The 14,076-nt window shown below is 44.9% G+C and overlaps 1 protein-coding gene across 4 annotated transcripts in view; it reads left to right on the top strand.

Moving 5' to 3' along the window:
• cntfr (ciliary neurotrophic factor receptor) overlaps window positions 1-14,076 on the top strand; it is a 645,331-nt gene that overhangs the window by 187,776 nt on the left and 443,479 nt on the right. Inside the window, exon 1 of one of the 4 annotated variants that reach the window (XM_062972625.1) lies at window positions 13,316-13,469. The exons of the other annotated variants lie outside the window; for them this stretch is intronic. Coding sequence (XP_062828695.1) covers window positions 13,455-13,469 — 15 coding nt within the window. The 5' untranslated portion in view covers window positions 13,316-13,454. Of the gene's footprint in view, window positions 1-13,315; window positions 13,470-14,076 lie in introns of those variants that run through there. 4 annotated transcript variants of the gene reach the window in all.

Raw genomic sequence — 14,076 nt, 5'->3', positions numbered from 1 at the left:
ACCTGGGTTGACTCTAGAGCAGGCATGGGCCAACTTTGGCCCTCCGTCCCAAGTGTTTTGGACTTCAACTCCCACCATTCCTAACATCCCCAGACCCCTTCCTTTCCCCCCTCACCTGCTTAAGCAGGCATGTTTAGCCTGCAGAAGAGAAGGCTGAGAGGAGACACGATGATGGCCATGTATAAATATGTGAGGGGAAGTCATAGTGAGGATGGAGCAAGCTTGTTTTCTACTGCCCTGGAGACTAGGACGTGGAACAATGGAGTAACAGGAAATGAGATTCTACCTGAACATGAGGAAGAACTCCTAACTGTGAGAGCTGTTCAGCAGTGGAGCTCTCTGCCTCGGAGTATGGTGGAGGCTCCTTCTTTGGAGGCTTTTAAACAGAGGCTGGATGTGTTGTCAAAGTCTTTCATGGCTGGGATCACAGGGTTGTGTGTTTTCCGGGCTGTATGGCCATGTTCCAGAAGTACCGGTATTCTCTCCTGATGTTTCGCCCACATCTATGGCAGGCATCCTCAGAGATTGTGAGGTTGGATGGCCATCTGTTGGGGGTGCTTTGAATCTGATTTTCCTTCTTTTTTGCCAGAATGAGGTTGGGATGGATGGCCCGCAAGGTCTTTTCCAGCTCTATAATTCTATGATTCTAAGATTTGAAGGCACAAGACATACCCTGTTTCCCTGAAAATAAGACATCCCCAGAAAATATGACCTAGTAGAGGTTTTACTGAATTGCTAAATATAAGGCCTCCCCCGAAAGTAAGACCTAGTAAAGTTTTTGTTTGGAAGCATGCAGGATCGGTAAATGTACATACCATAGATTGTTGTACATGGAAATAAAGGTAGTATCAAGAAATAATAATAATAATAATAATAATAATAATAATAATAATAATAATATAACTTTATTCTTGTATCCCACCTCCATCTCCCAGAAGGGACTCAGGGCAGCTTACACAGGGAACGCCCAACAACAACATAAATGTACATACGAACAGAAATTTAAAATAGTAATTTAAAAACAGTATAGCAATAAAATATAATATAGAAATTCTTGAAAGGATTCACAGTTTGGTTATGCTGTTTTATGATGACAACTACTGTACAGTAGATAATACATTTTCATTTTTAAAAATTCAACCATAAATGTGAATTCGTCTTTGTGGAAAAATAAGACATCCCCTGAAAATAAGACCTAGCACATCTTTGGGAGCAAAAATTAATATAAGACACTGTCTTATTTTCGGGGAAACAGGTATACGCAAAGAGAGGAATATACATCCCAGGGTCAAATGGCATCACAACCATGGAAGTGTCATCACAGCACTATAGTCGTGCAGTGCGGAAATGTCCCGGTTGTGCGTAGATTGGGATAGGGAAGGAATGGGAGATGCCTGGGCGCGTCGTGCGTGGGAGGAGAAGGGCGCCGGCAGTTGAGTCGCCAGGCGGCAAAATGAAGGCTGCCTCCTTCTCAGTCACGAGCCATTACCTTGAAGTGGGCCTTTCATTCACTTGACGAATTCTACTTAATAAAATAAATACGGAGAGAAAATGTAATTGGATTTCATTTATTACCCAGTTCCGCCTAGCAGCCGCCAATTACACAAAAGCAATTAGAGAGAGCTCTCCATTAATAGCAATCTCCCAGCCTCCAACGGGCCCCTCCATCAAACTTTCTGGCTTGTGTCGGGTTTATTTGTTTCTGCTTCCCTCCATCTCTCTTCGCTCCCAAATCCGCTCCTTCCAACCCCTCCACAGTCCTGGGTTTTGCCTTGAGGCCAACCGAGAAAAGATTATTTCCTTTGCCTTGAAATGCATGGGCAGTATTTGCTCCCAAAATATCTAGACACACCAAAAAATAGAAACGACAACAGCAACAACACCTGGATGCCTTAAAATGCATGCATGAAGGGTAGATTTTGTGCCCATGACACCACCCATGGCATATCTGGACACAGCAAAAATCAGGTCACATAACAACAACAACCACAACAACAATTTTATTTTTATTTCTTACTCGACTCTTCTTATGGCTCAAGTCAGGATACAACATAGTTGAAATATATGAAATATAGAACATTAAATTACATGTACAGTAGAGTCTCGCTTATCCAACATAAAAAGGCCGGCAGAACGTTGGATAAGCGAATATGTCGGATAATAAGGAGAGATTAAGGAAAAGCCTATTAAACATCAAATTAGGTTATGATTTTACAAATTAAGCACCAAAACATCATGTTATACAACAAATTTGACAGAAAAAGTAGTTCAATACACAGTAATGCTATGTAGTAATTACTGTATTTACAAATTTAGCACCAAAATATCACGATATATTGAAAACATTGACTCCAAAAATGCGTTGGATAATCCAGAACGTTGGATAAGTGAGACTCTACTGTATTAAGAAGCATACAACAAACATTAAAAAATAGGAAATCAGACCGTCCAACAAAAGGTACATTTAAAATTTATTGTTTAAGATTGACTGAGTCCAAACTGTCCTTTTGGGGGAACCCTGGAAGTCGAGAAGTTAGAAGCCAGAATTATTGCAACTATAGGCATTTTGAGGCTATTTTAGTCAAACTCCCCACAAACCAATGGCCCCTAACTTTTTTAGGTGTTCAGGATTTGGTCAAAGAGCCCCAAAAGCTAAAACATTGGACTTCTGGGCTGCATGTATACCAGGTCATCCCTGTTGGTTAGGATCAGATCTGAAATAGCTGGTCCCCTTGTTGCCTGTTCCACCATAAAATTGTCTGCAAGGCAAGTGAGGCATTTGTTGGACCTGATATTTTTAGCAAAATTTGTCTCACAGCAAATATCAGGATAGTTAAAGTCTCCTATTATGATCACATCTCCCCTTTCTGATTATGCAGTAATCTGTTTGAGGAAGACCTCATCTAGGTCCCAAGTCTGGCTTGGAGGTTTGTTTTAGACCCCCACAATGACCCCTGTTGTTCTTTCCCCATTCATTTTTACCCAGATATTCTCAGCCTGGCTTCCAGGCATTACGTAATGGACCTTCTCACAGGTGTAAACATCTTTGATACACAATGCTGCTGCTCCTCCTCCTTTCCTATTTCTCTGAAATTATAGAGGTTATACTCCTCTATAACTTCATTCCAGTCATAAGAGTCATTCCTCCAGATTTCAGTGAAGCTTGTTGTATTTCCCTTGCTGTGTTAAGAGTTCAAGTTCACCTTGTTTATTTCCCATCCTCTGTGCCTTAGATGAGAGACATATAAGACATTGGGCCATTCTTCTTATCTGTTTATTTAGTCCTCACCACCACTGTTGGGTTCTGGTACATAATGTGTGTCATGGCTTGTGCTGAGTTCAAGGATGAGGGGGAAGGAATTCTTTGCCCAGCATCTGAGTCAGGGCGAAATCTAGATCAGCATCACAAGAAGTCTGACACTGAGGAACCCACCTCTGCAGACCAGGAGCAGGAGCAGCCCCAAGGAGACAGGAATACCAAGTCAGGGCAGGATCAAGGGTTTCAGGAAGCCAACCAGGGACTAAATATTCCAATTAGGCTGTAATTAAGAACTGGTGTCATTCAACTTATGAGATCAAATCAGTTGCCTGAGAGAGGGTGCAACAGGTGGGATCACTTAGGAAAGTTGCATAAGTAGCTGGATAGTGGATTAGCTAGGTGCTGGAAGCAACTTTGATGTAATTGCTACAGCCCAAATGTCTGCTGGTGAACTCTTGAACTACTGACTTTGGTGTATGGATTACAATTTGACTTGCAGTCTCAGTGTTGGTGAGATTACTTAGCTTTGAACATTTTGGAAAGCTTTGGACTATTTTTCTGGCTCGCCCTTATTTGGGCTCCCTGCTTAGCATGACCTTAGATTGCTTTGGACTTCAATATGGTGCATGACTGTTTAATAGTATTGTGGTGGACAGGACTCTTGACAGAATGAAATATACTGGGCAGTCCATTGACCATTCTGTTTCACATACAATTGTTCAATTGTTTACACTGTTGGGCACTAAATTGCACATCCCATTATGCAACACAGTCATTAAATGCTAGGGTTCTGCAATTCCACAGCCTGGGAGCAGCCACCGAGAAACATGTGAAGATGGTGGGAACAAGGGAAGACCTTCCCCTGAGGGTCCTAAAGAAAAGGACGTCATATTGAGGAGGGGGCAAGCTTATTTCTTCCTGTTCTAGAATCTAAGACATATTGGAGCAATGTACTCGAACTTCAGGGAAAGAGGTTTTTCATAAACATTGGGAAGGGTGTCCTGATGACAAGAGCTGTTCAATAGTAGAATATGCTGCTGCCTTGAAGTCTCCTTCTCCGGATGTTTTTTAGCAGACATTGTATGAAATATACTGGGCAGCTACCTCTTAGGTTGCTTTGATTGTGAATTTCCTGCCTGTCAGGGTGTTAGACTGGATGGCCATTGGGGTATCTCCCAACTCTATATTTCTACTAGCTGTGTCCTGCCACGCGTTGTGTGGCCCATTGGAATTGCACTGAATAGCTCTGGTTTTTGGGGTTTTTTAGGCCCTGTGGAGGTTCGTGATGTGATATTTTGTGGTTTCAACCTCGAGGCGTGGATGATGGATTGTGTTGTGAAATTTCGAGGTTGGGGGGTGTTTAGTTTTGTTGTTTTGCTCGGTGCCAGGATTCCATCACTCTTTTATATATATAGATGATTCTAGGTTCATAGAGAAAGAGATGAACCTTTGATCGCCTGGACCTAAGCCATATGGGCCACCTCCTTTTGTAAACCAGGTGGACTCTTCTCCTGGTCCTTATGCTTGGATACCCATTTTCCAAAATGCCTCTAGTTCCCAAGACATGCCTTTATATAGGGTGCAAAGCTGAAGACCGGCTCCGGCCTGGTGGCATACCTTGGAGGCTGGAAGTTCACTGGCCGTCAGTTCTGCAAGGGACACTTGCACACTGTGGTTGTCAGCGCCACGAAAAGCATCCAGGTTAATCTGCTCTGATGGCTCTACCTTTTGTTTACAGCAGTGACGAAAGACAATTATTGAAAGAGCAGTTAGTAGGGACGAAGGCGACGGGGAGACAGTGGCGGATATTAGGAAGTAATGACAGGCTTCAGACAAAAGCTGGCCGGAGAATTGAATGCCGGCGCTGGTGGAGAACATTATGAGAGCGCAGGGGTTCATTAAATGGCAGGAGTGGATGGAAAGGCAGGAGGAGAAGGCGGATCTTTCTTTGGTTGCGCCTCATCAGCTGTCAATGAATGCTGGAGTATTGTCTTGCAGTGCTGTCATGGGGGAGACCTTACCCATGAGATATACAGTATGATTTTAGCACATAACAAAGGCCATACTGACTGCACATTGTGACTGTCTTAACCCAGATCTGTCTTCTTGGCTTCAGTGGAACAATCTCTGCCTTGACCCAGTTTGATTTGTCTGCCAGGAGACATCACTCTTTGCAGGTGAACCTTCATGTGCGAATCCACTGCCTTCCTCTGAGGCTGAGATGGTAGAACTTGCCTGAAGTGATTTCCACGGTTTCCAGGGCTGAGCAGGGATTGGACTCCAGCCCAACACTCAAACCACTATACCGCATAGATTTTCTTCCTTGCTTATAATAACCTTCCAATACTCAGCAGGGTCTGCTGGTGGTTTCTGCTATCCAATTTTCAATGCAACTCTAGCTATCCAATTTTAAATGCAACTCTAGGAAAAAGGGATTTGTGAACCTCAGCAGGTGATGGGTTTATGTGGCTGGTTGGGGGCCAATGAAACACAGATGAAGGAGTCTATTTTTCCCCTGGGTTCAGGTGGACATTTGTTCGCAGTTAAGTGACTCAGTGGGGAGTCCTGATGCTTTCCCTGCAGGACATTGGAAAGATGTAGTTCACCTCCCGGCCTCTCCTTCTTCCATCTCTCTCTCTGCATCTCTGCCATGTCTTTGCTTCTCTTTATTTCCCTGGCCTCCCTTCTCCTTCCTCCAGTTCCCTGCAATCACAGTTGGGCAGAAGGGCATTTATCACTCCTGGTTTCCATGCAGACTAAAGAATGACAAGCGTAGGTAGGAGTTCCTGCCCGAGATGGGCTGCTGAGATTACAACATTCAAGGCATGATTGGATGGAGGAGTATTCCCACTGAACTTTAAGTTGGAGAAAGCTGTGCAGATCGACTTGTTCCAATGTGAATGGTCTGAAAATAAGATGGAGGGGATTTCTGCTTTGTTTAGATTGTGTATTTCTGCATGGCAGGGGTTGGACTGGAAAGCCCTTGTGGTGTCTTCCCACTCTATGATTCTGCCAATTGCGAGCACCGAGTTTTCTTCTTTTAGCAATGCCCAGTAATAGTTCAACAATTTAGTACTGGCTTTGACAAAGCAATGTTTGTGGCTGGCTTCTTGGCTTTGGGAGGCATTTTATTGGGAGCATTGTTTTTCAGTGTAATGTGGATTGGGTTTGTTGTATGTCTTTCGGGCTGTGTGGCCATGTTCCAGAAGTATTCTCTCCTGACGTTTCGCCCATATCTATGGCAGGCATCCTCAGAGGTTGTGAGGTATGCCTGCCATAGATGTGGGCGAAACGTCAGGAGAGAATACTTCTGGAACATGGCCACACAGCCCGAAAGACATACAACAACCCTGTGATCCCGGCCATGAAAGCCTTGGACAACACGTAATGTGGATTGTTTGAATGGCCATGCACAGCACAGGAACCAAATAAAATGTCCACAATGGTGACATCTTGTGACAGAACATGGTATTACACTAAATGGTCATAAGTAGGGACATCACATTGGTAACGAAGGTTTGCATAGTCAACGCAATGGTATTCCCCATAGTAACCTATGGATGTGAGAGCTGGACCATAAGGAAGGCTGAGCGAAGGAAGATAGACACTTTTGAACTCTGGTGCTGGAGGAAAATCCTGAGAGAGCCTTGGACCGCAAGAAGGTCCAACCAGTCCATCCTCCAGGAAATAATTCCCAATGGCTGCTCACTGGAGGGAAGGATAGTAGAGGCAAAGCTGAAGTATTTTGGCCACATCATGAGAAGACAGGAAAGTTTGGAAAAAATCATGATGCTGGGGGAAATGGAAGGAAAAAGGAAGAGAGGCCGACCAAGGGCGAGATGGATGGATGGTATCCTTGAAGTGACTGGCTTGACCTTGAAGGAGCTGGGGGCGGCGATGGCCGACAGGGAGCTCTGGCGTGGGATGGTCCAGGAGGTCATGAAGAGTCGGAAACGACTAAACAAATGAAGAAGGTCATTTAGAACTGGATTGCAGAGTATTGTGCTCTTTCATCTTTATATGTCAAAGAACCAGAAGTGTGTGGTGGCAAGAGGAAAGAGAGTTAGGAAAAGTTACCTTTTTGATCTACAACTCCCAGTACCCCCAGTTTTGTTGCATATCCCTTTTCTACTCTGACTTTAGGGGCTGTATTTTTCCCAGGCCCAGAAAAAATAGTATTGTGAAGGGGCTTCAAGAATCAATGATACACCTGACACATGGGCCACGTGCTCTTTTAGTAATGCCTGGTGATAGTTCAGCAGTTTAGGATTGGTTTGCTAAAGCTTGTTGTGCAGCATATCTGTGCCCAGTTTCTTGGCTTTGGGGGCATAGGAATGAGAGCATTGTTTGTCAGTCTGATGGGGAACATTTAGTTGACCATGAGCAGCGCAGGAACCAAATGACAATTTAGCGTAATACCATGTTCTGTCAGTAGGTGTCACCATTCTGGAATGGTGACATATAGTGACAGAATATGGTATTGTGCTTAATTGTCACTCAGAACTAAATTGTGCTGTGTTTAAATGTACACCTTCATGTTTATTTGCAAAAAAAAAACAGCATTGGGTGGTGACAAGAGGAAGCAGAATTAGGGATAGTTGCCTTTGTGGTCTACCACTCCCAACATCCCCTGTTGTATTCCTTTTTCTACTTTGAATTTAGGGGCTCTATTTTCCCCAGAACAAAAATAGCATTGAAGAAAGCTCGAAAATCAATGGAAGGGCAGATACATCTGAAGCATGGTCTGCAGCTTGCTGACCTCTAACGTCTTGGAGATTCACTTACCAAGAAACAGCATGGTTTTGGGAGAAGGGACCAAGTCTTGGGAAGATAATGTTTGCAGGTGGGGAGCCAGTGGGGTTTGCAGTTCCCATTCTTTCTGCTCTGTGTGTTTGTGTTTAAAGCAGGTTCCCTCCTGGCAGAGAAAAGAGCTCCAGAGCTCCAGCACAATAAATATTTAACGTGCTTTTAGTGGTGGAAGATCTTGCCGGAAGGCGCTCAGCCGCTAAAGCGGAGGCCAAGGCTGATTAATGGGTCAAAGTCCTCCCGTTTATGGGAGGATGGGATCGGCCCCAGTTCTCAGCTAATTTCCTCAGCCCTTAATGCTGTTTTACTGGGGGAGGATTTACTTGGCAAAGGCGAGGCTTTTAATAGGGCCACTTCAACCACAGAGAATTTTAGGAGCTAAAAGTAAAAACGAGAGGATCTTTCAGAAGATGTACACAACAGATTTAAATGTTGAAGATGTTTAAATGAAAATGAAATTAAGAGGAGATATATATATATAAAATCACTTAGTGGAAGCCATTTTTCCTCCCCAGTGATTTTTACAGCCTTGCTGTCTCCTCTCTTTGGGTTCTTCTGAGCTTTCATTTACAGTTTTCTCTGCTATAACAGCCACCAGTCTGTTGGGAGCTTCTTGCTCATAGAAAACACAGGTCAATGGCTCAAAGATGCCATTAGAGCCGTATTTGGAAAGGTCGCCATGCACTTAGGATGGGATATAGGCTGCCCACGCACCCTGTGTGGCCCTTTGAGAAATCCAGCGTGGCCCTGGGGACCCTCCAGGGTCTTGGCATCCCTTGAAAACTGCCCTCAAAATGTCAGTTTGCATCTACAAACCCTCAGCAGAAGCCATCCTAAATTGCTGAACTATCACAGGACATCGCTAAAAGAAGCTGAGTTGATACTTGCACTTGGAAGACAGCCCCTCCATCTTGGTTTTCAGCTGCCTGCTTTCTTTCTAAAGATATCCTGGGTGCATCTGCACTGTAGAATTATTGCAACTTGATCCCACTTTAACTACCATGGCTCAGTGTTATGGAATGCTACTGTTAGGTGGGTTGGGGATGCCATGCACACTTAAAGTCAACATGGATTTCTTAAAGACAAGTCATGTTAGATGCATCTTACCTCCTTTTTTCCATAAAGCTACAAGCTTGGTAGATCAGGGTATGCTTTGGAAGTAATATATCTTGTTAAGATCTTTGACCATTCTCACAAAGAAGATGGTAAAAGGTCGACTAGACAATGCTATTGTTAGGTGGATTGGGAACTGATTGACCAGCCAGACCCAAAGGATACTTCCCAATGGCTTCTATTATGGAAAGAAGCGACTCTTTCGGATGCCGCAGAGTTCTGTCCTGAGCCCAGTGCTACTCAAAATCTTTATCAATGACTTGGAGGATGGAATAGGAGGCATGCTGATCACCTTTGCAGATGACACCATCTGGGAGGGAGAGCTCTTACCCCAGAGGACAGGAGACATGTATGTTACTACACCGTGGCAGAAGAAATGAGGCAACGGTGTGATGCAGCAACTAAAAAAGTCTGTGCAATCCTAGGTTGCATCAATTGGAGTATCGTGTCCAGATTGAGGGGGCTCCATTCTACTTTGGGCAGACCTCACTTGGAATAATGCTGGGTCCACTTCTGGACCCACATTTTAAGGATATTGACAAGCTGGAAGGTATCCAGAGGAGGGCAACCCAAATGGTTAAAGGTCTGGAAGTTCCAATCCCTCTACGTAGCAGCTAAGGGAACTGGGTAAATCCAGCTTGGAGAAGAGAAGGTTAATAGGGGTCAGGAAAGCCATGTTTAAATTCTGGAAAAGATGTCATATTGAGGAGGGACAAGCTTTTCTGAGGAGCCTTCTAACCAAGGTGAAAGAAGAAAGTGCAAAAGCTGGTTTGCAGTTAAACATCAAGAAAACCAAGATGATTGATAACTGGCAAATAGAGGGAGAAAATGTGGAGGCAGTGACAAACTATGTATTTCTAGGTGCAGACGCAGACTGCAGCCAGGAAATCAGAAGACGTTTCCTTCTTGGGAGGAGAGCAATGGCCAATCTCAACAAAATAGTAAAGGGTAGAGACATCACATTGGCAGCGAAGGTCCGCATAGTCAAAGCAATGGTATTCCCCATAGTAACCTATGGCTCCGAAAGCTGGATCATAAGGAAGGTTGAGTGAAGGAAGAGAGACTCTTTTGAACTCTGGTGCTGCAGGAAGAGAGATTCAACTTCAAACCAGGAATCCTCTCCTGCAAAGAAATGTGATCACCTCTTCTCTGGAGGTTCTGAAACAGAGACTGGATGGGTTGCTGTGTGTTATCTGGGCTGTATGGCCATGTTCCAGAAGTATTCTCTCCTGATGTTTTGCCCAGGAGAGAATATGTTTTGGAGCCCCGATGGCAAAGTGTGTTAAAGCATTGAGCTGCTGAACTTGCAGACTGAAAGGTCGCAGGTTCAAATCCCAGGAGCGGAGTGAGCGCCTGCTGTTAGCTCCAGCTTCTGCCAACCTAGCAGTTCGAAAACATGCCAATGTGAGTAGATCAATAGGTACCACTCCGGTGGGAAGGTAACAGCACTCCTTGCAGTCATGCTGGCCACATGACCTTGGAGGTGTCTACGGACAACACCGGCTCTTTGGCTTAGAAATGGAGATGAGCACCAACCCCCAGAGTCAGACATGACTGGACTTAATGTCAGGGGAAATCTTTACCTTTACCTATGGCACAACCTCTGAGGATGCCTGCCATAGATGTGGGTGAAACGTCAGGAGAGAATACTTCTGGAACATGGCCATACAGCCTGGAAAACACACAACAACCCTGTGATTCCGGGCTGTGGCACAGCTGGCTAGTAACCAGCTGCTATAAATCACTACTGACCGAGAGGTCATGCGTTCGAAGCCCGGGTTGGGTTAAGCCTCCGACCATTAATAGCCCTGGCTTGCTGTTGACCTATGCAGCCCCGAAAGACAGTTGCACCTGTCAATTAGGGAAATTTAGGGACGCTTTATGCGGGAGGCTAATTTACAACACCATAAAACAGCCAGCAAAACACGAGGAAAGGAATGAGGAAGTACAGCCACTTCTGGACGGTGAAGCAACAGCTCCCCCTGTGGCCGGAATCGTGAAGCTGGAAAAATGTTAAAAATGCCTCTGAGTCTGTCTAATGTATGTTGTTTGTCTGTTGGCATTGAATGTTTGCCATATATGTGTTCATTGTAATCCGCCCTGAGTCCCCTTCGGGGTGAGAAGGGCGGAATATAAATACTGTAAATAAATAAAATAAATAGACTGGATGTCTATCTACTGGGAGAGCTTGGCTTGTGTATTCCCACCTGGTAGAATTGAGATTGGATTAGATAGCCCTGGAGTTCTGTCTAAACTCTTACGATTCTTGATCAAAAGGATGAGAGATAAGAAAGGAAGACTGAGAATTAGATAACTGACACTTCAGGTTCAAATATACTTTGCACCCCGTACTTTGCAACCCAACATTGATGTCACAGCAGGGACCTTTGTGAGCTCTTCTGGAGCCTGTATGCCTGGAAAACAGACAGTATAAATAGCAACTTCAGATTGGGGGGATGGAAAGGAAATTTCACGCTCTTGCCGAGGATGCTCTTTGTGCACCACACATGTGGGAAGCCTTGCAGGGCGCTTGGAGGGGCCTCCGTTTTCGACAGCTCTTGTGTTCTTTGGCAAGGCCCTGGGGCATTTGTTTTGAAGCTGTGTTTACAGGCCTTTGATCAGGCATGTTTAACTTTTCCGCAGCATGACAGCAACAAAACAACTTTGAGTCGTGGCTAATGAAACACATTGCGTTGTCGGAGAGCGCACAACAGTGTCTTGCGAGGAGGATGTGATGTGCGGAGGGGGGAGGGAGGGAAGAGCAGAACAGCAGATACGATTTGAGAATTGGAGAGGAAGGCAACAAAAGTAAACTTTGCCCGCAACAATATCAAAGGTGCAGCTACGCTGTAGAATTCATACAATTTGATGCCATGGCTCCATATTATGGAATTTTGAGAATTGTAGTTTTGCAAGGTTTTAGCTTCCTCTGCCAAGGAGTGGTACTCCCGCACCAAACTACAACTCCCATCCAAGTGCCAACCAGGGCATATCCTGCTTAGCTTCCAAGATCAGACAGGATCAGATGCTTTCATCATGACATGCACAAAAATAGGATCTGGAAACTTAATTCGTAATAGCCAAAATTAATTGGGTTGTTGTATGTCTTTCGGGCTGTGTGGCCATGTTCCAGAAGTATTCTCTCCTGACGTTTCGCCCACATCTATGGCAGGCATCCTCAGAGGTTGTGAGGTATGGATAAACTAAGTCAGGAAAGGAAAGAATATATATCTGTGTAGAGTCCAAGGTGTGGCAAGAGTTCTTTGTCACTGGGAGCCAGCATTAATGTTACAGTTAATCACCCTAATTGGCATTGGAGATGTTTTGTCCCTTGCCTGGGGGCATCCTTTGTTCAGTCAAGTCCTCATTGTGTTGGTTCCCATCTACTGTTTTGATTTTGGAGTTTTGTAATACTGGTAGCCAGATTTTGTTCATTTTCATGGTTTCTTCCTTTCTGTTGAAGTTGTCCACATGCTTGTGGATTTCAATGGCTTCTCTGTGTCGTCTGACATGATAGTTGTTAGAATGGTCCAGCATTTTTGTGTTCTCAAATAGTATCCTGTGTCCAGGCTGGTTCATCAAATGCTCTGCTATGGCTGATTTCTCTGGTTGAATTAGTCTGCAGTGCCTTTCATGTTCTTTGACTCTTGTTTGGGCAATGCTGCGTTTGGTGGTCCCTATGTAGACTTGTCCACAGCTGCATGGTATCCGGTAGACTCCTGCAGAAGAGAGAGGATCCCTCTTGTCCTTCGCTGACCGTAGCATTGGTTGGATTTTCTTTGTGGGTCTGTAGATAGTTTGTAGGTTGTGCTTCTTCATCACTTTGCCTATGCGGTCAGTAGTTCCCTTGATGTATGGTAAGAACACCTTTCCTCTGGGTGGATCTTTGTCTTGACTCTCATGGCTTCTTCTTGGCCTTACAGCTCTTCTGATGTCTCTGGTGGAGTATCCATTGGCCTGTAGAGCCCAGTTTAGGTGGTTGAATTTACCTTGGAGGAGGTGAGGTTTGCAGATTCTTTGTGCACAGTCTGTCGGGGCTTTGATTGTGCTCCTTTTTTGACTTGGGTGATGGTTGGAGTTTTTATGAAGGTATCTATCTGTGTGTGTAGGCGAAACGTCAGGAGAGAATACTTCTGGAACATGGCCACACAGCCCGAAAGACATACAACAACCCTGTGATCCCGGCCATGAAAGCCTTCGACAACACACCAAAATTAATTGTTCCTTCCTTCCAGAAGAAAATGAAGGAAGAATCACAGCCCTAACCTGCTTCCGAATGCAAAATGTTAAGGTAGGGCAGGGAGGGAATCTCGCCGTGCCAATTTATTTGAGCCTGAGGTTTTGTGGGTTTCAGTCCATTTCTTTGCATGCCCTGATGGAATCAATATGAGAGCTATTTCAGCCCAGTTGCAGAGCTGGGAAGGCGGTGGAGGGCGGGATCCGAACATAACAGGAAATGGAAAAAATAAAGAGCCCTGTCCCTGTATCATTTTGCACAACATGGGGTCCTCCTGGATTCAGCGTTGACGCTTGAGGCTCAGGTGTCGGCGGTGGCCGGGAGGGCTTTTGCACAACTCAAACTTGTGCGCCAACTGCGACCATACCTCGTGAAGTCTGACTTGACCACGGTGGTGCACGCCTTAGTTACCTCTAGACTGGACTACTGTAATGCACTCTACGTGGGGCTTCCCTTGAAGACGGCCCGGAAATTACAACTAGTCCAACGCTCGGCGGCCAGATTAGTAACGGGAGCGAGTTTCAGGGAGAGATCCACTCCCTTGTTTAAGGAGCTCCACTGGCTGCCGTTCATTTTCCGGTCCCAATTCAAGGTGCAGACCATCATTTATAAAGCCCTAAACGGTTTGGGACCCGCCTACCTTCGTGACCGCATCTCCTAC

This window comes from Anolis carolinensis, chromosome 2, assembly GCF_035594765.1.
Source record: "Anolis carolinensis isolate JA03-04 chromosome 2, rAnoCar3.1.pri, whole genome shotgun sequence".
In the NCBI taxonomy this organism is placed as follows: Eukaryota; Metazoa; Chordata; class Lepidosauria; order Squamata; family Dactyloidae; genus Anolis; species Anolis carolinensis.
Note: the sequence above shows the minus strand (reverse complement) of the source record. Positions and strands in the feature narration are given on the sequence as shown.